Source organism: Heptranchias perlo, chromosome 28, assembly GCF_035084215.1.
Source record: "Heptranchias perlo isolate sHepPer1 chromosome 28, sHepPer1.hap1, whole genome shotgun sequence".
In the NCBI taxonomy this organism is placed as follows: Eukaryota; Metazoa; Chordata; class Chondrichthyes; order Hexanchiformes; family Hexanchidae; genus Heptranchias; species Heptranchias perlo.
In genome coordinates, this window is record NC_090352.1 from 40,666,129 (window position 1) to 40,691,442 (window position 25,314).

Sequence of the window (25,314 nt, forward strand, 5' to 3'; positions counted from 1 at the left end):
TGTCCAGGGCAATGCTCTTATTTCCATCCTGCTTCGTGCACTGTGGGGCAGATTCAGAGTGATGTAAACTCGCCTCTCTTACATGCTGGTCTGGTTTGATAAATCTGCTTTATTGAACAGGCTCCACTGTAATATAGTAAAGGAAGAGTAACATTGATCAGAGAGAGAAAGAGGACAGTGGGAGAGACAAAGAGCGAGATAGATAGAAAGGAAAAGTGAGACAGAAGTGTGAGTATATGAGAGACAGAATAATAAGGGTGCTCCCAATGGTATAATCACTGCACTCACCGTGCTCCCTGCGCTATCATCTCTGCAGTAACATTAAAGCATCACTGCGCTAATCCCAACGATGGCATCTATGCCGTTAAAGCAGTTCCTGCCCCCCCTGCAGTTAAAGCAGTTCCCGCCCCCCCGCAGTTAAAGCAGTTCCTGCCCCCCCTGCAGTTAAAGCAGTTCCCCCCCCCCGCAGTTAATGCAGTTCCCGCCCCCCCGCAGTTAATGCAGTTCCCCCCCCCCCGCAGTTAAAGAAGTTCCTGCCCCCCCTGCAGTTAAAGCAGTTCCCCCCCCCCCCGCAGTTAAAGTAGTTCCCCCCCCCCCGCAGTTAAAGCAGTTCCCACCCCCCCTGCAGTTAAAGCAGTTCCCCCCCCCCGCAGTTAAAGTAGTTCCCCCCCCCCGCAGTTAAAGCAGTTCCCACCCCCCCTGCAGTTAAAGCAGTTCCCCCCCCCCGCAGTTAAAGCAGTTCCCGCCCCTCCCGCAGTTAAAGCAGTTCCCCCCCCCCGCAGTTAAAGCAGTTCCCACCACCCCCTGCAGTTAAAGCAGTTCCCGCCCCTCCCGCAGTTAAAGCAGTTCCCCCCCCCCGCAGTTAATGCAGTTCCCCCCCCCCGCAGTTAAAGCAGTTCCCCCCCCCCGCAGTTAATGCAGTTCCCCCCCCCCGCAGTTAAAGCAGTTCCCCCCCCCCGCAGTTAATGCAGTTCCCCCCCCCCCGCAGTTAAAGCAGTTCCCACCCCCCCTGCAGTTAATGCAGTTCCCGCCCCTCCCGCAGTTAAAGCAGTTCCCGCCCCTCCCGCAGTTAAAGCAGTTCCCGCCCCTCCCGCAGTTAAAGCAGTTCCCGCCCCTCCCGCAGTTAAAGCAGTTCCCGCCCCTCCCGCAGTTAAAGCAGTTCCCCCCCCCCGCAGTTAAAGCAGTTCCCGCCCCTCCCGCAGTTAAAGCAGTTCCCCCCCCCCGCAGTTAAAGCAGTTCCCGCCCCTCCCGCAGTTAAAGCAGTTCCCGCCCCCCGCAGTTAATGCAGTTCCCGCCCCCCCCCCGCAGTTAATGCAGTTCCCGCCCCCCCCGCAGTTAATGCAGTTCCCCCCCCCGCAGTTAATGCAGTTCCCCCCCCCGCAGTTAATGCAGTTCCCCCCCCCGCAGTTAATGCAGTTCCCCCTCCCGCAGTTAAAGCAGTTCCCGCCCCTCCCGCAGTTAAAGCAGTTCCCCCCCCCGCAGTTAATGCAGTTCCCGCCCCCCCCGCAGTTAATGCAGTTCCCCCCCCCGCAGTTAATGCAGTTCCCGCCCCCCCCGCAGTTAATGCAGTTCCCCCCCCCGCAGTTAATGCAGTTCCCGCCCCCCCCGCAGTTAATGCAGTTCCCGGACCCCCTGCAGTTAAAGCAGTTCCCACCCCCCCCCCGCAGTTAATGCAGTTCCCGCCCCCCCCCGCAGTTAATGCAGTTCCCGGACCCCCTGCAGTTTTATTTTGCCCTGCTGCCAAACTTAAGTTCATCCCAACCTCGGCCAGAACATTAAAACTGTCAGATTTTAATTCCAGAATTCCAGCATCCGCAGTATTTTGCTTTTTTATTACAAAATAAACTCTCAATCCAGAAAATGCTGGAAATATTCAGCGAGTCAGGCAGCATCTGTGGAGAAAGAAACAGTTAACGTTTCAGGTCGAAGACCTCTCGTCAAACAAAGGCCATCGACCTGAAACATTAACTCTGTTTCTTTCTCCACAGACGCTGCCAGACTCGCTGAGTATTTCCAGCATTTTCTGTTTTTATTTCAGATTTCCAGCATCTGCAGTATTTTGCTTTTAAACTCAATCCAAGTGGTTTGAAAATCTCCCAACATTCCTATTCAGCAAAGCTGCTTTATTAAAAAGTCTGGATTCCACTCAGAGTAACCTTACTTATAGATCATTTAATTTCAGTGACCAAAAACTTTCGATAGCAGTTATCCTGTGTCCCTGACGGTGCAACAAGTTTATAGAATCATAGAATAATACAGCGCAGGAGGCCATTTGGCCCATCATCCGTGTGCCAGCTCTTTGACAGAGCTATCGAATTAGTCTCACTCCCCTGTCCTTTCCCAATAGCCCTGTAAATATTTCCCCTTCAAGTATTGTGCAAGAAATCACTGAGCCACACGCTCAGGAAGATCCCAGGTTCAAAGACTGGTCTGAGCAAAGTTTAGCTGCTCTCAGGCAAGTAGCAGTTGGACTGGGACAGGGAGCATCAGCCAGAGTCCCTGTTTTTAATCATTATTCAGTGCCTCCACTGACCCTGGGTAAGGACAGGACGAGCTGTGATGCCACCACTGGCAATGGGCTGCCATCACTCACTGTCCAGTCACACACGAGGAATGGTCACAGATGGAGATCATGGATAATAGCTCACTGACCTGAACTGGCTTCAGAGGAATCAAGAAGATGGCCAGAAACTGACCCCTTCACTTAGAAAAGCCACAATGACACACTTTACATGCTGCTACCTTTCAGTTGGCAGCAGTCCGCACAATTTTATTTAACCAATTCATCAATAAAATTCACACAAATGAATGTTTCTGAATAAAGACATTTATTCAAAACAACTCCACAATCTGGGAGTTGGGATGCGGTGATGTCAGCTCATGCCCTGGGGAGTTTGTTGTAGGGACTAGCTAGGTGTCAGGCTGACTATGTTACACACGCAATGTCACGATGAGTGGTGGGACCTGTGTGTTCTACGATGCCTATAATCCATTCTCTCTCCATTATTGTTAAAACGGTTTAATTTAATTAAGAGGTAATATCAATACTAAGTGTTACCTTTATGACTCATCGCAGCCTGGAAGAGCAAGTATCACAAGCAGGAAACTTTTTAAAATTTAACCAGAACAGGGTGTTGTCAGCTCACAGCTGATTGACTCAATCACACTGCATCCATCCTGCACAGTGATGGAGGGTTAGGGCAGGGTAATGGACAACAGGGTATCTTCTGCCTGTCCTGACTTGTACTGTAGTCTGATGGCTGAGTGCACAACAGAAACATTGAAAACAAAGCTTTAATTACATGCGTGTAATAGATAATTATAAAAGAAACTTGCCAAAATACACACAAAATGATGCAGTGAGAAATAAAGGAGCTGTATTTTGTAGCACCACATCACAGTCTCAGAATGTCCCAAATCGCTGTGCAGCCAATGAATTACTTTTGAACTGTAGGTAATCACAGTAGCCAATGTTTGCAGGCAAAGTCCAACAAATGGCAAATGAACAAATGAGCAATTAATCTGTTTTCAGTGGTGTCCGTTGAGTGAATATTGTTGGTCAGGATACCGAGAATAGGCCCCTGCTCTTTTACGTCCACCTAAGCAGGTAGACAGGGCCTCGTTTTAATGTTTCATCTGACAATGCAGCACTCCCTCAGTACTGCATTGGAGTATCAGCCTGAATTATGTATAGTCTACAAGCAACGTACCAAAAACTGTGGACGGCCATGTTTGCTTCAGTAACACTTGACTCTGGCAGCTCTGGGTTACACAGAAGGCAGATTGTTTGGATATGATGTGGCTATTTCCATTTAAGGGTGCTGAGGGCACTGATGCCTCATTCTATTTGACATTTCTGTTTCTATTGCTTGAGGAACAGTAAGGATCTAAGTTTTATCTTTTCAACAGAACAGTTGCCTGGATCACACTGTCTACCGTTAGTTGTCTCCATGCAGTGGCCCCAAGCTGTGTTAACTGGACGAGATGGGAGCCCGAGGGTCAGTCCGTGGGCCCAGATATCATTCACATTTTTGTTTTGTGTCTCAGCGAAACACAAGGCTGTCCATTAACGTGGTGCAGTTCCAGGGCCCTCATCCCTTGCCAGCAGCAGGCTGGTGAGTTGCTGGTCCGAGACTGTCAGATGACGGTACACTCCCATGGCTTGGCACAGATACACAGCAAGTATATGCTTACACTGCAAAATGCAGAACAGGGAAATCAGGAGCAGAGGGAAAGACTTCAGGGAAATTGTTGCTGATTTGATCATTGAGAACTTTCGTTTCCTTAATTTTCCAGAACAATTTTCTCAAAAGCATAACATTCAGTGTTTAAACTGGGCAATGAAGTGTCACCAGCAGCAAAATGAATTAATCTGGAATACTGATGTTTTAAAAAAGTTCATAGATGAGGGAATTACAGGGCAGTTATCCCAATACTGAGAGGAGAGGGATGTTCGAGAGCATTTTATGCAATGTTCATGTAAAGAGGATAGAGGCAATATGGTGTAGTTTGCAAAGTTTTAGAAGCTATCAGTTACGCTTAAAGAATCAGCAGGATTTGTCTGAGGAAGCAACTGAATACTAGGAGTATATGGAGGCTGCCCATCTGATGCAGTAGGTGGTCATGATACATAATATCACACCCTGACCCTGATTTATGAGAATTACTTATTTACCGGGGGAGGGTTTAAACTAATCTGGTGGGGGAGGGTGGTGAGGGGAGGGAGGACACACACCAGGATGAGGCATTACAGAGGAGAGGATAAAGTGCATAGAGAACTGGGAGAGACAAACTGCATTAGAATAAAGAATAGTTCAGAAATAGGAGGGATCAGACAGGGAGCAAATGCACACATGGTAAATAAGGTTGGTGAGCTGCAGACTCAAGTCGCCACATGGGACTGTGATATAATGGCAGTAACAGAGACCTGGCTCAAAGAAGGGGAGGATTGGGTACTTAATATTCCTGACTACAAGGTATTCAGGAACGATCGGGAAGGTAAAAAGGAGGTGGGGTGGCAGTATTGATCAAAGAAACTGTTACAGCACTGGCAAGAGATGATGTAGTTGAGGGGGTCAAAGACAGAATCTATTTGGTTAGAATTAGGGAACAATAGAGGAGCAATTACGCTACTGGGTGTATAGTATAGGCCACCAAATAGTGGGAAGGAAATAGAGGAGCAAATTTGCAGGTAAATTACAGAAAGATGCAAGAACAATAGAGTAGTGACAATGGGGGACTTCAATTATCCCAATATAGACTGGGACAGAAACAGTGTAAAGGGCAAAGAGGGGGAGGAATTCCTAAAATGTGTTCAAGAGAACTTTCTGGAACAGTGTGTTTCCAGCCTAATGGGGAAGGAAGCAATGCTGGAGCTAATTCTGGAGAATGAAGTGGGGCAGGTGGAGCATGTTTCAGTGGGGGAGCATTTGGGGAACAGTGATCACAATATCATTAGGTTTAGAATAGTTATAGAAAAGGAAAAGGAACAATCAAATGTGAAAATACTCAACTGGAGGAGGACTAATTTCAGTGAGTTAAAAAGGGATCTTGCCCAGGTGGATTGGAATCAAAGATTGGCAGATAAAACAGTAAATGAGCAATGGGAGGCCTTCAAAGAGGCGATAGTTCGGGTACAGAGTAGACACATTCCCACGAGGGGGACAGGAAGGGCATTCAAAGCTAGAGCTCCCTGGATGACTAAGGATATAGAGATTAGAGATTAAAATTAAACAGAAAAAGGAGCCTTATGATAAATGTCAAGTTCATAATTCAGTAGAGAACCAGGCTGAATACAGAAAGTACAGAGGAGATCTAAAAAAGGAAATAAAAGGGGCAAAAAGAGAGTATGAGAATAGATTAGCAGGTAACATAAAAGGGAACTCAAAAGTGCAGTCCCCCAGAGGTCAGTATTAAGACCACTGCTCTTTTTGATATATATTAATGACCTACACTTGGGTGTAAAGGATATAATTTCAAAGTTTGCAGATGACACGAAACTCGGAAATGTAGTAAACAGTGAGGAGGATAGTAACAGACTTCAGGAGGACATAGACAGACTGGTGAAATGAGCAGACACATAGCAGGTGAAATTTAACACAGAGAACTGTGACTACAAGAGCAGGTCAGAGGCTGGGTATTCTGCGGCGAGTGACTCACCTCCTGACTCCCCAAAGTCTTTCCACCATCTACAAGGCACAAGTCAGGAGTGTGATGGAATACTCTCCACTTGCCTGGATGAGTGCAGCTCCAACAACACTCAAGAAGCTCAACACCATCCAGGACAAAGCAGCCCGCTTGATTGGCACCCCATCCACCACCCTAAACATTCACTCCCTTCACCACCAGCGCACTGTGGCTGCAATGTGTACCATCCACAGGATGCACTGCAGCAACTCGCCAAGGCTTCTTCGACAGCACCTCCCAAACCCGCGACCTCTACCACCTAGAAGGACAAGGGCAGCAGGCACATGGGAACAACACCACCTGCACGTTCCCCTCCAAGTCACACACCATCCCGTCTTGGAAATATATCGCCGTTCCTTCATCGTCGCTGGGTCAAAATCCTGGAACTCCCTATCTAAAGGCACCATGGGAGAACCTTCACCACATGGACTGCAGCGGTTCAAGAAGGCGGCTCACCACCACCTTCTCAAGGGCAATTAGGGATGGGCAATAAATGCTGGCCTTGCCAGCGACGCCCACATCACAAGAATGAATAAATAAAATAAAAGTGATGCATTTTGGTAGGGAGAATGAGGAGAGGCAATATAAACTAAACGGTACAATTTTAAAGGGGGTATTGGAACAGAGAGACCTGGGGATGTATGTACTCAAATCTTTAACGGTGGCAGGACAAGTTGAGAAGGCTGTTAAAAAAGTATATGGGATTCTGGGCTTTATAAATAGAGGCAGAGTGTACAAAAGCAAGGAAGTTATGCTAAGCCTTTATAAATCACTGGTTAGGCCCCAGCTGGAGTATTGTGTCCAATTCTGGGCAGCACACATTAGGAAGGATGTCAAGGCCTTAGAGAGGGTGCAGAAGAGATTTACTAGAATGGTCCCAGGGATGAGAGACTTCAGTTATGTGGAGAGACTGGAGAAGCTGGGATTAGAACAGAGAAGGTTAAGGGGAGATTTGATAGAGGTGTTCAAAATCATGAACGGTTTTGATAGAGTAAATAAGGAGAAATTGTTTCCAGTGGCAGAAGGGTCGGTAACCAGAGGACACAGATTTAAGGTAACTGGCAAAAGAACCAGAGGGGAGATGAGGAGAAATGTTTTTACGCAGCAAGTTGTAATGATCTGGAATGCACTGCCTGAAAGGGCGGTGGAATCAGATTCAATAGTAACTTTCAAAAGAGAATTGGATAAATACTTGAAGTGGTAAAATTTGCAGAGCTATGGGGAAAGAGCAGGGGAATGGGACTAATTGGACAGCTCTGTCAAAGCTGGCACAGGCACGATGGGCCGAATGGCCTCCTTCTGTGCTGTATCATTCTATGATAAGTTCTCACTGGGGTGAGGTACTGGAGACACTGCTGCCCCTGGAACTAAACTGCAGCCATGAAGCTGCCAGAAGGACAGAACGGATAAAGGAACAAAATTGGAAGGGAAAGTCCCTGTCTGCTGGTTGATTTTAAGTTCTTACCAATATATTGTCATTCCTTCGTAACACAGAGTACATGAAGGCTGGGCATGAGCAGTAGAGACAGGAGGTCAGGCAATGATACACCTGACCAGAGCTTCCCACAACCTACAGATAAAAACAAATGATTCATTCAAATTAGAAAATACAGCACGAGAAAAGCACAACCTAAAATACCACACTCAAGTCTCAAACTGGAATGTTTTGGGGAGGATGGAGGATTTGGGATAACACTGAGCTCAGACTGTCAAGGACAGGATTATCTTCAAAGAAGGACCCTTCATTCTGACTTTGGGTGTGATCAAAATCTTCTGTTGGTTGTGCAAATCACCACACACCCCTCGCACCGGCCGTGCAAATTACCACACACCCCTCACACAGGCCGTGCAAATCACCACACACCCCTCGCGCCGGCCGTGCAAATTACCACACACCCCTCACACAGGCCGTGCAAACCACCACACACCCCTCGCACTGGCCGTGCAAATTACCACACACCCCTCGCGCCGGCCGTGCAAATCACCACACACCCCTTGCACTGGCCGTGCAAATCACCACACACCCCTCGCACTGGCCGTGCAAATCACCACACACCCCTTGCACTGGCCGTGCAAATCACCACACACCCCTTGCACTGGCCGTGCAAATCACCACACACCCCTCGCACTGGCCGTGCAAATCACCACACACCCCTTGCACTGGCCGTGCAAATCACCACACACCCCTCGCACTGGCCGTGCAAATCACCACACACCCCTCGCGCCGGCCGTGCAAATTACCACACACCCCTCACACAGGCCGTGCAAACCACCACACACCCCTCGCACTGGCCGTGCAAATTACCACACACCCCTCGCGCCGGCCGTGCAAATCACCACACACCCCTTGCACTGGCCGTGCAAATCACCACACACCCCTCGCACTGGCCGTGCAAATCACCACACACCCCTTGCACTGGCCGTGCAAATCACCACACACCCCTTGCACTGGCCGTGCAAATCACCACACACCCCTCGCACTGGCCGTGCAAATCACCACACACCCCTTGCACTGGCCGTGCAAATCACCACACACCCCTCGCACTGGCCGTGCAAATCACCACACACCCCTTGCACTGGCCGTGCAAATCACCACACACCCCTTGCACTGGCCGTGCAAATCACCACACACCCCTCGCGCCGGCCGTGCAAATCGACACACACCCCTTGCACTGGCCGTGCAAATCACCACACACCCCTCACGCCGGCCGTGCAAATCACCACACACCCCTCACGCCGGCCGTGCAAATCACCACACACCCCTCCCACTATTCAGTACTATATTAATAATCAGTCGCAGGCAATTAAACATCTCCACTCAGGAGCACGGCCAGGCTGAGTCTGGCAGCATGGTGATAACAATGCGTTGCCTCCATATAAACTTCTATAACGTGGAGTTCTGAAACCAATAAGAGGCAAAAAGAAGGGTGATAATCCAGAGAGCATTCCAACAGATGTTGGTGGCCGGTAAACAATTACAGCCTGTACAATAAGTCACATATCCAGTATATGGATATATTGCACTCTGATTCACTTCACGTGATATCAAGAAACGGCTGAGTGCACTGGATACAGCAAAGGCTATGGGCCCCGACAACATCCCAGCTGTAGTGCTGAAGACTTGTGCTCCAGAACTAGCTGCATCTCTAGCCAAACTGTTCCAGTACAGCTACAACACTGGCATCTACCAAACAATGTGGAAAATTGCCCAGATATGTCCTGTCCACAAAAAGCAGGACAAATCCAATCCGGCCAATTACCGCCCCATCAGTCTACTCTCAATCATCAGCAAAGTGATGGAAGGTGTCGTCGACAGTGCTATCAAGCGGCACTTACTCACCAATAACCTGCTCACCGATGCTCAGTTTGGGTTCCGCCAGGACCACTCGGCTCCAGACCTCATTACAGCCTTGGTCCAAACATGGACAAAAGAGCTGAATTCCAGAGGTGAGGTGAGAGTAACTGCCCTTGACATCAAGGCAGCATTTGACCGAGTGTGGCACCAAGGAGCCCTAGTAAAATTGAAGTCAATGAGAATCAGGGGGAAAACTCTCCTTTGGCTGGAGTCATACCTAGCACAAAGGAAGACGGTAGTGGTTGTTGGAGGCCAATCATCTCAGCCCCAGGACATTGCTGCAGGAGTTCCTCAGGGCAGTGTCCTAGGCCCAACCATCTTCAGCTGCTTCGTCAATGACCTTCCCTCCATCATAAGGCCAGAAATGGGGATGTTCGCTGATGATTGCACAGTGTTCAGTTCCATTCACAACTCCTCAGATAATGAAGCAGTCCGAGCCCGCATGCAGCAAGACCTGGACAACATCCAGGCTTGGGCTGATAAGTGGCAAGTAACATTCGCTCCAGACAAGTGCCAGGCAATGACCATCTCCAACAAGAGAGAGTCTAACCACCTCCCTTTGACATTCAACGGCATTACCATCGCCGAATCCCCCACCATCAACATCCTGGAGGTCACCATTGACCAGAAACGTAACTAGACCAGCCACATAAATACTGTGGCTACAAGAGCAGGTCAGAGGCTGAGTATTCTGTGCCGAGTGACTCACCACCTGACTCCCCAAAGCCTTTCCACCATCTACAAGGCTCAAGTCAGGAGTGTGATGGAATACTCTCCACTTGCCGGGATGAGTGCAGCTCCAACAACACTCAAGAAGCTCGACACCATCCAGGACAAAGCAGCCCGCTTGATTGGCACCCCATCCACCACCCTAAACATTCACTCCCTTCACCACCGGCGCACAGTGGCTGCAGTGTGTACCATCCACAGGATGCACTGCAGCAACTCGCCAAGGCTTCTTCGACAGCACCTCCCAAACCCGCGACCTCTACCACCTAGAAGGACAAGAGCAGCAGGTACATGGGAACAACACCACCTGCACGTTCCCCTCCAAGTCACACACCATCCCGACTTGGAAATATATTGCCGTTCCTTCATCGTCGCTGGATCAAAATCCTGGAACTCCCTTCCTAACAGCACTGTGGGAGAACCTTCACCACACGGACTGCAGTGGTTCAAGAAGGCGGCTCACCACCACCTTCTCAAGGGGCAATTAGGGATGGGCAATAAATGCCGGCCTCGCCAGCGACGCCCACATCCCATAACAAAAAATATACAGCCTTACAATAAGTCACATACCCTGTATGGGGACATACATCGAAACTACAGCTCAGAAACAGGCCATTAACCCAACTGGTCTATGCTGGTGTTTATGCTCCACATGAGCCTCCTCCCTCCCTACTTCATCTCACCCTCTCAGGATATCCTTCTATTCCTTTCTCCCTCATGTATTTATCAAGGTTCCCTTTATTGCATCTCTGCTATTTGCCTCATTTACACCCTGTGATAGTGAGTTCCACATTCTAACCACTCTCTGAGTAAAGAAGTTTTTCCTTAATTCCCTACTGGAATTATTAGTGACTTTTATATTTTTGACCTCTAGTTTTGGACTCCATGAGTGGAAACATTTTCTCCACATCGACCCTATCAAACCCTTTCATTATCTTAAAGACCTCGATCAGGTCACCCCTCAGCCTTCTCTTTTCTAGAGGAAACAGCCCCAGCCTGTTCAGTCTTTCCTGATAACGATATCCTCTCAGTTCTGGTATCATCCTCGTGAATCTTTTTTGCACCCTCTCCAGTGCCTCTACATCCTTTCTATAATATGGAGACCAGAACTGTGCACAATACTCCAAGTGTGGTCTAAACAAGGTTCTATACAAGTTTAACATAACTTCTTTGCTTTTCAGTTCTATCCCTCTAGAAATGAACCCCAGTGCTTGGTTTGCTTTTTTTTATGGCCTTATTAACCTGCATCACTACTTTCAGTGATTTGTGTATCTGTACCCTGAGGTCCCTTTAGACCCTACCTTGTATAGACTCTGACTATCCAAGCAGTGTGTGGCCTCCTTATTCTTCCGACCAAAATGCATCACCTCACACTTTCTATATTGAAATTCATTTGTCAATTACACGCCCATTCTGCACGTTTATTGATGTCTTCTTGCATTTTGATGATTTTTTCTTTTGTATTAACCACACCCCCCAATTTGGTGTCGTCCACAAATTTTGAAATTGTACTTCCGATTCCTGAATGCAAATCGTTGATGTAAATTGTGAACAACAGTGGTCCCAGCACCGATCCCTGGGGAGCACCGATCCCTGGGGAACACCACTTCCACCTTTTGCCAGTCTGAGTACGTAGCCTTAACCTTTCCTGTTTTGTAGCCAGCTTGCTATCCATTTTGCTACCTGTCCAGACTCCACACGCTCTGACCTTAGTCATGAGTCTACATTGCGGTACCTTATCGAAGGCCTTTTGAAAACCCAAATATATTACATCTACTTCTTTACTCTTGTACACTAAGTCACATATCCAGTGTGGGGATATACAATCTGTGTATACAGACAGTGTAGAGGGAGCTTTACTCTGTATCTAACCCTGTACCTGCCCTGGGAGTGTTTGATGGGACAGTGTAGAGGGAGCTTTACTCTGTATCTAACCCGTGCTGTACCTGCCCTGGGAGTGTTTGATGGGACAGTGTAGAGGGAGCTTTACTCTGTATCTAACCCGTGCTGTACCTGCCCTGGGAGTGTTTGATGGGATAGTGTAGAGGGAGCTTTACTCTGTATCAAACCCGTGCTGTACCTGCCCTGGGAGTGTTTGATGGGACAGTGTAGAGGGAGCTTTACTCTGCATCTAACCCGTGCTGTACCTGCCCTGGGAGTGTTTGAGGGACAGTGTAGAGGGAGCTTTACTCTGTATCTAACCCGTGCTGTACCTGCCCTGGGAGTGTTTGATGGGACAGTGTAGAGGGAGCTTTACTCTATATCTAACCCGTGCTGTACCTGCCCTGGGAGTGTTTGATGGGACAGTGTAAAGCAGGGGTGTCCAGCCTTTTGGAGCAGATAGCTGGATTACTACAGGATAAATTTTCCAATTGAGTGCTGCTGGTGGGGAGCTTTGCCGAGCAGGATTGCACATCAGGAAATTACAAATGCACAATCCCCAATTTTTGGTCCATGAATTTAAATAGTTGGAGAATCACAGGCTGTTTGCTCTCTCAGTGGACCAGGCTCTGCACCAGGACTGCTCAATCAGAACATTCATCCTCTAGTTTTAAAGTTCTGGTGTGACTCTTAAGTATTTAATCAAAATATTTTCAAGGATCACCAGAGGCTTGTGTTGGTATCACAGAGTGCTAGTCCCAATTGACACTTGAATTTAAAACATCAAAACCGTGAATTGTTCCAGTACCAGGCCTGATCACAGATTTGTCCTCACACCAGCAGCTGTTGACTTCCACCATTGTCCCTGTCGAGACAGACGATGGGGGGCGGCAGACAGACGGGGGTGGGGTGGGGCGGCAGGGCGGCAGACAGACGAGGGGGGGCGGCAGACAGACGAGGGGGGGCGGCAGACAGACGAGGGGGGGGCGGCAGACAGACGAGGGGGGGCGGCAGACAGACGAGGGGGGGGCGGCGGGGCGGCAGACAGACGAGGGGGGGCAGCGGGGCGGCAGACAGACGAGGGGGGGGGGGCGGCAGACAGACAGACGAGGGGGGGCGGGGCGGCAGACAGACGAGGGGGGGGACGGGGCGGCAGACAGACGAGGGGGGGGGGGGGCAGCAGATGGACGAGGGAGGGCGGGGCGGGAGACAGACGAGGGGGGGGTGGCGGGGCGGGAGACAGTGCTGGCTTTCCCTAATCAATCCACACTGGACTTGAATTCTGTTCCAGATTATCGTTTCTAAAAGTTTCCCCACCACCGAGGTTAAACTGACTGGCCTGCAGTTGCTGGGTTTATCCTTTTTTGAACAAGGATGTAACATTTGCAATTCTCCAGTCCTCTGGCACCACCCCCAGTATCTAAGGATGTTTGGAAGATTATGGCCAGTACCTCCGCAATTTCCACCCTTACTTCCCTCAGCAATCTAGGATGCATCCCATCTGGACCGGGTGATTTATCTACTTTAAGTATAGCTAGCCTCTTCATAAATTTTTAGCCCATCCAGTATCTCAACTATATCTTCCTTTACTGAGACTCTGGCAGCATCTTCTTCCTTGATAAAGACAGATGCAAAGTCCTCATTTAGTACCTCAGCCATGCCCTCTGCCTCCATGAGTAGATCTCCTTTTTTGTCCCTGATCGGCCCCACCCTTCCTCTTACTACCCGTTTCTGTTTACAAGCCTATAGAAGACTTTTGGATTCCCTGTTATGTTGGCCGCCAGTCTATTCTCAAACTCTCTCTTTGTCCCTCTTATTTCTATTTTCACTTCCACTCTGAACTTTCTATATTCAGCCTCGTTCTCACTTGTGTTATCAACCTGACATCTGTCATACGCCATTTTTTTCCATTTCATCTTACTCTCTATCTCTTTTGTCATCCAGGGAGCTCTGGCTTTAGTTGCCCTTTCTCCCTCGTGGGAATGTGCCGAGACTGTACCCGAACCATCTCCTCTTCAAAGGCTGCCCACTGTTCGATTACAGTTTTGCCTGCCAATCTTTGATTCCAATTTACCCGGGCCAGATCAGTTCTCATCCCATTGGCCCTCCTCCAATTGAGTATTTTTATTTTAGAGTGGTCCGTGTCCTTTTCCATTGCTATTCTAAACCTTATGATATTATGATCGCTGCTCCCTTAATGCTCCCCCACGGACATTTGCTCCACTTGGCCCGCCTCACTCCCCAGAACCAAGTCCAGCAATGCCTCCTTCTTCATTGGGCCGGAAACATACTGGTTAAGAAAGTTATCCTGAACACATTTCAAAAATTCCTCCCCCTTCTTTGCCCCTTATATTATTACTATCCCGGTCTATATTAGGGTAGTTGAAGTCCCCAGTTATCACCACTCTATGGCTTTTGCACCTCTCTGCAATTTCCCTACAAATTTGCTCCTCTATATCCTTCCCACTAGTTGGTGGCCTATAGAATACACCCAGTAGTGTAATGGCATCTCTATTGTTTCTTAATTTTAACCAAAGAGATTCTGTCCTTGACCCCTCCAGGACATCCTCTCTCTCCAGTACTGCAATATTCCCCTTAATCAATACTGCCACCCCCCTCTCCTTTCTTTCCTTCCCTACCTTTCCTGAACACCCACACCTTGTATTCGGGAATATTTAGTACCCAATCCTGCCCTTTTTTGAGCCAGGTCTCTGTTATCGTCACATCATATTCTCATATAGCTAACTGCGCCTGCAGCTCACCAACCTGTTTACCGCGCTGTGTGTGTTTACACATATGCACGGCAAACCATTCTTAGACTTTCTTGTACTCTCTCTTAGTCTGGTCCCACCTAATACCATACTATTACTTGCTCCAGTGCTATCTCCCAATCCTTTGTGCCCCTTGTTTCTCCTTTCCAATGATACATCCTGGTGCCCATCCCCCTGCCAAATTAGTTTAAACCCCCCCACCCCCCACAGCACGAGCGAACCTCCCCGCGTGGACATTGGTCCCGGCTCTGTTGAGGTGCAATCCATCCAGCATGTACAAGTCCCACCTTCCCCAGAACTGGTCCCAATGCCCCAGGAATCTAAAGCCCTCCCTCCTGCACCATCTCTCCAGCCACGCATTCATCTGCTCTATCCTCCTATTTCTGTACTCACCAGCGCGTGGCACTGAGAGTAATCTGGAGATTACTATCTTTGAGGTCCTGCTTCTTAATCTCTTTCCTAACTCTTTAAAATCTGCCTGCAGGACCTCATCCCTCTTTCTACCTATGTCGTTGGTACTGATATGGACCACGACCTCTGGCTGTTCACCCTCCCCCCCAGAATGTTCTGCAGCTGCTCAGTGACATCCTTGACCCTGGCACCAGGGAGGCAACATACCATCCTGGAACCACATCTGCGGCCGCAGAAACGCCTGTCTGCTCCCCTAACTATAGAATTCCCTATCACTATCGCTGCTCTCTTGTCGGCAAGCAGTCTGGCAACAGAGGTAGTAGAGGGGTCGAGATTGGTAGAGGGGTCGAGATCAGTAGAAAGGTCGAGCTGGGTTTTGTTAGCATGCATATGGATGCTGACTCCATGTCTGCAGATGATGTCTTGCCCTACTTTATCTATCACTGTTTTTGGCTGGAAAGTAGATGCAGCATCTTAGAGGTAAGTATTTACAACAGTGTAGAGAGTAGGCCTCAACCTTATATCTGCCAAGTAGCACTCAGCTAAATCAGTGTGAATATCAACTGAACTAACAGACGGCGAGTTGAAGAAACGATAATGTTCATCTTATATTGAGGAAGACTCTTTTTTTATTACCAGTACATCAAAATTTACAGGGCAATGGGGAAAGAGCAGGGGGTTGGGACTAATTGGATAGCTCTTTCAAAGAGCCGACACAGGCACAATGGGCTGAATGGCCTCTTTCTGTGCTGTACTAAAAGCAACCTAACTTGTATTTTTTTTAGTCCATTTAACAGAAAGGTTACACACCCTTGTACAGAAACAATTTCCGTACTCAAAGCTGTCACACCCTGTGCAGCTGTAACATTGAAGAGTACACATGGCTGCCCACGATATATTTAGCATCTGCTGCAGCTCATGTTCAAATATTCTCCACAACGCAACACAAACCTCCTACAACCTTGACCGGTGGGAACTATATTTACTGAAGTAAAATAAAATGTATTTATTGAAATTCACAGAATGATAGATATTTTAGTCCTATTAGGTTCCTGTGTCAGGTTTAGCTCCCACCGCAGGTCTCCATGGGTTTGTACTCTTAATTCCATTTCACTGTTCATTCCCTGCACCATTATTAATTTCCTTTTTCAGGTGTTTATCTAATTTCTTCTTAAATATCCTGTTTTGTCTTCAATAATCACTTACGATAAAGCATCCCATAATAATTTGCATGAAAAAAAATCCTTCTGATCTCCCCCTTTATACTTTGAGTACTAATCCTGAGTTTCTATTACTGACATACATTGTAGACATGGTATATGGTGTAGAGTCAGTGCGATGGAGGCGGTGGGGGGCTCACAGAGGGGGCTTTGCAATGACCTCTAGTGGGCAGTATTTGGAGGGCGAATACTATGAATGGCAACAGAAATATATAAACCACAAATTTTGCTTAATTTCAGTAAAAGCTGCTGTGATCCCTGGATCACTCCACCGTGGTAATCATTCAGAATATCTATAGTCAGCAACTCAAGGGACAGCGTTTGGGCTGAGAACATTGGACTGAACTCGGCACCAGACACTCACAGACACCACATATAGAAAATGCCAATGACTGACTTCAGTTCACTAACACATTATACATAAATTAACAATAATTGCAATTAATGAGCTTCATCAAAATGTAACATGACCTGTGTCGAGTTTAAATAGCACAGGTTCAGTGTGTAACAGTCAGAACAGACTGTGAGTGCCCTTTTGGTTTGCAAATGTGCAAAGTGCTATAAATACAAAATCAGACCACAAAGCTAATTCATTAGATGAGTCAACTGTCAAACGTTTGAAGTTTGCAAATTCTAGGATGTTTTAGAACTGGGAAATTACAGATTGAGCCAATTCAATTAATTATGGCAGTGGATTTCTCACAATGCTACTAACAGGGAAAATTAGAATCATAGAATCTATCAGGATAGAAGGAGGCCATTCGGCCCATTGTGCCTGTGCCAGCTCTTTGAAAGAGCTATCCAATTAGTCCCACTCCCCTGCTCTTTCCCCTAACTCCTGCAAATTTTTCCTTTTCAAATATTTATCCAATTCCCTTTTGAAAGTTACTATTGAATTTGCTTCCACTGCCCTTTCAGGCAGTGCATTCCAGATCATAACAACTCGCTGCGTAAAAAAAAATGTTTCCTCGTGTCGCCTCTGGCTCTTTTGCCGATCTCCTTAAATCTGTGTCCTCTGGTTACCGACCCTCCTACCACTGGAAACAGTTGCTCCTTATTTACTCTATCAAAACCGTTCATGATTTTGAACACCTCTAACAAATCTCCCCTTAACCTTCTCTGTTCAAAGTTGAACATTCCCAGCTTCTCCAGTCTGTCTACATAACTGAAGTCCCTCATCCCTGGCACCATTCTAGTAAATCTCCTCTGCACCCTCTCTAAGGCCTTCACATCCATCCTAAATGCGGTGCCCAGAATTGGACACAACACTCCAGCTGGGAACAAGAGGATCTCATTATACCCTAGGGAGAGGGGGGAAAGGATAGGGTGTCGCTGTACTCTGGAATGGGAGAGGGGAAACAACGGCATCTCATTAAATCTGGGGTGGGAGTGGGGAACATAGCATGGAGTGAAATTAACGGTATGTCAAGGGCAGAAGGAACAACAGCGAGTTGCTAAAAGGAGAAGGAAATCAGCAGGGGAGGAAATCTACAGCATGTTGCAGAACCCAGAGATGAGGTAAGTCACCAAATTCACAAAAGCAAATAGTACAGTTCTGAACAGGACTGAGCAATAAGAGAAGCACATTAGAAAAAATGCTGCCCCTCAACTCCCAGCACAGTGGTTACTGCAGTTTGCACGAGTGCCCGAAGGTTGATATTGGCATGGTCAAAAGGCACTGACTGTCACGCCGAAGAGGTGAGCCTGAATTGTAAACAGACCCTGTCTGTGCTGGGGAACTGGCCTTGACCCCTGAGGTTATCCTTCAATCAAGCTGCCTATTTTCAGTCCTGGCAGTGAGTCACCAGTTACTTACATACAGTCTGATTAGATGGTGCGGTTCTACAGGACAGTAAGACAAGGGTCTGTCCCTCCCATTCCCCACCCACCAGGCATCTCACCACAAACACAAAGAGGGAAAACAAAGGAGAGAAAGAGTCAGCCGGAGAGCAATGTCGGTGTGAGGGGGAGGGGACGAGTGTCCAATCAGTCGCCACAAGGGATCATTCCCTCTATCACTACTTGTAATAAAATTGTAAACTTGCCCATTATAAACTGGTTTACGATACGGGGGAGGGGGGGGGGGGGGTTTAAAGAGATCTCCAACCCCACCTTAGGGTTGGGTGATGCAGCAAGTTATAACCTACATTTGTTATGATTTTTACACATTCCTTTAACTTTGTTCTACAAGTTGTCCCTATTGAGAAATGGAAATTTTAATTAAAATAATAAAAGCCTGGGGAAACGGGGAGAATGGGGGGGGGGCGGAGAATGGGGGGGGGGCGGAGAATGGGGGGGGGGGCGGAGAATGGGGGGGGGGGCGGAGAATGGGGGGGGGCGGAGAATGGGGGGGGGGCGGAGAATGGGGGGGGGCGGAGAATGGGGGGGGGGCGGAGAATGGGGGGGGGGCGGAGAATGGGGGGGGGCAGAGAATGGGGGGGGGGCAGAGAATGGGGGGGGGGCAGAGAATGGGGGGGGGGCAGAGAATGGGGGGGGGCAGAGAATGGGGGGGGGGGCAGAGAATGGGGGGGGGGGCAGAGAATGGGGGGGGGGGCAGAGAATGGGGGGGGGGGCAGAGAATGGGGGGGCGGCAGAGAATGGGGGGGGGGCGGAGAAACAGGGAGAATGGGGGGGGGGCGGAGAATGGGGGGGGGGCGGAGAATGGGGGGGGGCGGAGAAACAGGGAGAATGGGGGGGGGGCGGAGAATGGGGGGGGGGCGGAGAAACAGGGAGAATGGGGGGGTGCGGGGAGATCTTTAGCTTTATGCCAATTTCCAGTTGTCCGAGTCCAGAGAATGAAAAACCCATTTTCAACACCAACATGAATTGGATCGTGTTTTGTTTCATACAGCATATGGTATGAGAACAGAACCGTCACTCGGATGAAATAAAGCTGGTCTTCTGAGGCAGGAATCATGGAGAAGTGTAGCGGAAGCTTTGATTTTCATATAACCCGTGCTGTTCCTGACCTCGAAATGCTTAAAGGACTATACTTTTTATTTAATGCACTCCCCCATTGTATAGAGAAAAAAAAACTTACTCAAACTTTGTTCAACATTTTGTAAAGAAAATAGTCCTTCTCTTGTGGCATCACACAATGTGTGAAGATCAGGCAGTGCCACCCACTGACAGGAGGGTATCATTCCAGCGTGACAAGTTTACATTGGCAGTTTCCGTTATAAATGTTGACGCAGGAACTTATAATGGAAAAAGTTGACACAAAGTGCAGCAGCTGTAAGATTTTTGATATTAGCAGACACAGTCACAAGGGTAGAGAAAATGTTCTCTTGGCCTGGCACAGATTCTTTTTCTTCCCCATGGTGGGTGTTAAATAGGCTACTCAACTGTGTGGAGCATCACAGACGAGCCCAATCCTGACTTCACCAATGTCCACACAGGCATGGGGGGGGATCAGTGTCTCCCCTACTGGGAGCTGTGCGGCACAAATCATGGATCAAAGCTGGGATCTTCCTGGTCTATGTGGCTCAGTGGGGAAACACATGGCCTGGTGACTTACTGAGCCAGAATGGTCATTCTTACAAAAGTTAAATAATTCTAAATGATAGGAATTTAAGACCCAAAGTACTATACCTGGTACAGTGTTCTTCCACTGGGGGAGTAGACAAGTGTTACTGACTGCTGATCCACCAGCTCCAAGGCATGCACAGCAGCAGGGCCAAATACAAACTTCAGGCTGGAGAAGAAACAGTATTTATGTCTAGAATGTAAAGCCTGAGCCGTTTATATTAACACCGAGCAGATCACAATCCAGGAGCTACTCTCTACCCAACAGTATTCAGATTCTAAGATCTAACCTTCTTAGTTGAAACATCACATACTTCACTTCATTAGGAAAAGTATCATCCACTTTTAAAGAAGCATGTTCTTAAAATAACTGTCAAAAAGGTGCATAAGACACCTCATTAACGGATATTGTACAGTCACCTGAACAGCAGATGTAATCCTCTACACAGTGCCTGCGTGAGGGATATTGGTATAATCCTGAGGTAATATAGGATGTAGGTGTAATGTGACGTATCAGGCCACTGTACAAGTAGTTTACTGGTTAATTATACTGAGATTAAGAGGAATTCGAGGTTCGGTTAATCTGTATCGTGAAGCTGTGGAATATGTACAGCTTTGAAAAGCACCAATGTTCAAACTGGAAGCAGCACAATGACCACAGGGAACCAGGACAAGGTGAGACAGGCTAAATTCTTCAGTGAACAGTCCAAGTTTCTGACTGATACTATGGATGAGGCATTAGTGCTTTATAATCCCAATATTCAGAGAGCATGAGACATAAATGAGGGTATTCTAGATCTTAGCATCAGTAATGGCGAAAATGATCAAGAACATTTCATTGGGTCCTGTGATACATCTAAAGAGCAGAGAGGCTGAAGGGGTAGAATCATAGAATCATAGAAGTTTCCAACACGGAAACAGGCCCTTCGGCCCAACATGCCCATGTCGCCCAGTTTATACCACTGAGCTAGTCCCAATTGCCTGCACTTGGCCCATATCCCTCTACACCCATCTTACCCATGTAACTGTCCAAATGCTTTTTAAAAGACAAAATTGTACCCGCCTCTACTACTGCCTCTGGCAGCTCGTTCCAGACACTCACCACCCTTTGAGTGAAAAAATTGCCCCTCTGGACCCTTTTGTATCTCTCCCCTCTCACCTTAAATCTATGCCCCTTCGTTATAGACTCCCCTACCTTTGGGAAAAGATTTTGACTATCTACCTTATCTATGCCCCTCATTATTTTATAGACTTCTATAAGATCACCCCTTAACCTCCTACTCTCCAGGGAAAAAAGTCCCAGTCTATCCAACCTCTCCCTATAAGTCAAACCATCAAGGGTGGTCTAGATGCTCCTCACACAGAGACATGCAGCCCCTACACTGACTCTTCACGTTTCTGTGCGACTGAACTAATCAGAATCATATGACAGATGGGGTTTGAATTTCAGTAACAAGTTTAAAAATCAATTTAGATTTTAAAAATTGACAAAACAAGTAATTGGCACCCTCCAGTGGCCATCAAATGTACATGTGTAAAACACATGCAACAGGGAAAACACATCAGCTCACTGTGAAACAGACATATACCTGACAGGGACGCCGGGCAGTGCCGGTACACCTGACATATAGTACAGGTACATCTAATAGGGATGATGTACAATAAAGATATGTGTGACTGAGGTACTGCTCAGATAGATACTTTGTATATCTGATACAGGTACAACACAGCAATGTATGAATATTACTCAGATACAGGGGGTCCAGCAGCTCGAGTGTGTAACAAATACAGTGCTCTACAAGGAAATGTACATTACACATACCAAGGGATAGGGTCAGTCTGGTCAGCACAGTCATTGCGAGGCATCAGGGAGGGAGAAAGTTGCCTGGATACTTTGATCCAGGAGGCAGTCACGCCCCTTAGATTAAATACTATGGAATTGGCACGTGGTCAGGGACAGGAGGGTGTGACTGCGAGTGAGGCAGGAGGGAGCACTGCAGGAGCCTCAGCCTTTCCACTTGTCCAATAGATTCGAGGTTCTTGCAGCCCTTGTGGACGAGTGCAGGGACTGCAGAGAGGACGAGCAAACTGGCCACAGCACCGTGGTTCAGGGGGCCATTCAAGTGGGGGGAGTAAAAAGGAATGTGGTTGTAGTAGGCGACAGTATAGTTAGAGGGATAGACACTGTTCTCTGCAGCCAAGAGCGAGAGTCCCGAAGGCTGTGTTGTCTACCTGGTGCCAGGGTTAAGGACATCTCCTCAGGGCTGGAGAGAAACTTGGAGTGGGAGTGGGAGGGGGAGGATCCAGTTGTCGTGGTCCACGTAGGTACCAACGACATAGGTAGGACTAAGAAAGAGGTTCTGCTGAGGGAGTTTGAACAGCTAGGGACTAAATTAAAAAGCAGAACCACAAAGATGATAATCTCTGGTTTATTACCTGAGCCACGAGCAAATTGGCACAGAGTAAATCAGATCAGAGAGATGAATGCGTGGCTCAAAGATTGGTGTGGGAGAAGTGGGTTTCGATTCATGGGGCACTGGCACTAGTACTGGGGAAAGAGAGAGCTGTTCCGCTGGGACGGGCTTCACCTGAACCATGCTGGGACCAGTGTCCTGGCAAACCGAATAAATAGGGCGGTAGAGAAGGCTTTAAACTAAACAGAGGGGGGGAGGGCTCAGGTGGGGCGAATTTTAGATTGATAGAGAAAAGACACAGAAGTAGTACAGGAAAGTGATGGGGGTAATGATAAACAGAGTGTGTCAGGAAGGGATGGAGCGTAGAAACATGAGAGTGCACTAGCAAATGGGGCCGGGGTAGGAAAGAAAGGTAAAAAGACAAAATTAAAGGTTCGTTATCTGAATGCGCGCAGCATTCGTAATAAGATAGATGAATTGACGGCACAAATAGAAACAAATGGGTATGATCTCGTGGCCATTACAGAGACGTGGTTGCAAGGTGACCAAGGTTGGGAGCTAAATATTCAGGGTTATTTAACATTTCGGAAGGAAAGGAAAAAAGGTAAAGGTGGTGGGGTAGCTCTGTTAATAAAGGATGAAATTGGTATGATTGTGAGAAATGATCTTGGCTCAGAAGATCAAGATGTCGAATCAATTTGGGTGGAGGTAAGAAATAGCAAGGGAAATAAATCATTGGTGGGAGTAGTATATAGGCGTCCTAGCAGTAGCTACACTGTAGGGCAAAATATTAATCAGGAAATAAGGGGGGCTTGTAAAAAAGGTAATGCAATAATCATGGGCGATTTTAACTTTCACATAGATTGAACAAATCAAATTGGCAAAAATAGCCCTGAGGAGGAGTTCATAGAGTGTATTAGGGACTGTTTCTTAGACCAATACGTCGGGGAACCAACCAGGGAACAGGCCATTTTGGATCTGGCACTGGGTAACGTAACAGGATTAATTAATGATCTCAAAGTAAAGGATCCCTTGGGAAGCAGTGATCATAACATGATAGAATTTCACATCCAGTTTGAGCGCGAGGATCTTGGGTCTGAAACTACTGTATTAAACTTAAATAAGGGCAATTATAAAGGAATGAGGGCGGAATTGGCTAAAGTGGACTGGGTAAACAGATTAGATGGTATGATGGTGGATAAGCAGTGGCAAACATTTAAAAAGATATTTTATGACTCGCAACAAAAATATATCCCTGTGAGGAGGAAAGACTCCACAAAAAGGGTGAACCAACCATGGCTAACTAAGGAAGTCAAGGATGGTATCAGGTTAAAAGAAAAAGCATACAACATGGCAAAGATTACTGGTAAGCCCGAAGATTGGGAAAACTTTAAAAACCAGCAAAGGAGGACTAAAAGAATAATAGAGGGAGAAAATAAATTGAGAGTAAACTAGCAAGAAACATAAAAACTGACAGTAAAAGCTTCTACAAGTATATAAAAAGGAAGAGGGTAGCTAAAGTAAACATTGGTCCCTTAGAGGATGAAACTGGGGAAATAACAATGGAAAACAAGGAAATGGCAGAGGAATTGAACAGATATTTTGTATCTGTCTTCACACTAATAACATACCAATAATAGTAGAAAATCAAGAGGCAAAGGGGAGGGAGGAACTAAAAACAATCACTATCACGAGAGAAAAAGTACTCGGTAAACTAATGGGTCTAAAGGCTGACAAGTCCCCTGGACCTGATGGCTTGCATCCGAGGGTCTTAAAGGAAGTGGCTACAGAGATAGTGGATGCATTGGTTGTAATCTTCCAGAATTCACTAGATTCTGGAAAGGTCCCAGCGGATTGGAAAACCGCAAACGTAACACCCCTATTCAAGAAGGGAGTGAGACAGAAAGCAGGTAACTATAGACCAGTTAGCCTAACATCTGTCATTGGGAAAATGCTAGAATCCATTATTAAGGAAGTAGTAGCAGGACATTTGGAGACTCATAATACAAACAAGGAGAGTCAACATGGTTTTATGAAGGGAAATCGTGTCTGACAAATTTATTAGAGTTCTTTGAGGAAGTAACGGGCAGGGTGGATAAAGGGGAACCAATGGATGCAGTATATTTGGATTTCCAAAAGGCATTTGATAAGGTGCCACATAAAAGATTACTGCACAAGATAAGAGCTCATGGTGTTGGGGGTAATATAGTGGCATGGATAGAGGATTGGCTAACTAACAGAAAACAAAGAGTCGGGATAAAAGGGTCATTTTCAAATTGTCAATCTGTAACTAGTGAGGTGCCGCAGGGATCAGTGCTGCGGCCTCAACTATTTACAATATATATCAATGACTTGGATGAAGGAACAGAGTGTCTTGTGGCAAAATTTGCTGATGATACAAAGATAGGTGGAAAAGCAAGTTGTGATGAGGACACAAAGTATCTGCAAAGGGATATTGACAGGTTAAGCGAATGGGCAAAAATTTGGCAGATGGAATATAATGTGGGAAAATGTGAAGTCATCCACTTTGGGAGCAAAAATAAAAAAGCAAAATATTATTTGAATGGAGAAATACTACAAAATGCTGCGGTACAGAGGGATCTGGGTGTCCTTGGACATGAAACACAAAAAGTCAACATACAGGTGCAGCAGGTAATCCGGAAGGTAAACGGAATATTGGCCTTTATTTCTAGGGGGATGGAGTGTAAAAGCAGGGAAGTCATGCTACAACTGTACAGGGTACTGTTGAGACCACACCTGGAGTACTGCGTACAGTTCTGGTGCCCTTATTTAAGGAAGGACATACTTGCATTGGAGGCAGT

At 47.1% G+C, this 25,314-nt stretch overlaps 1 protein-coding gene across 1 annotated transcript in view; it reads right to left on the bottom strand.

The window, feature by feature from the left end:
• Positions 1-2,811: 2,811 nt before the first annotated feature.
• zswim7 (zinc finger, SWIM-type containing 7) overlaps positions 2,812-25,314 on the bottom strand; it is a 68,376-nt gene continuing 45,873 nt past the window's right edge. Inside the window, exons 4-6 of the mRNA XM_068008587.1 lie at positions 20,145-20,247; positions 7,652-7,756; positions 2,812-4,195 (exon numbers count right to left, since the gene is read on the bottom strand). Coding sequence (XP_067864688.1) covers positions 4,067-4,195; positions 7,652-7,756; positions 20,145-20,247 — 337 coding nt within the window. The 3' untranslated portion in view covers positions 2,812-4,066. The remainder of the gene's footprint in view (positions 4,196-7,651; positions 7,757-20,144; positions 20,248-25,314) is intronic.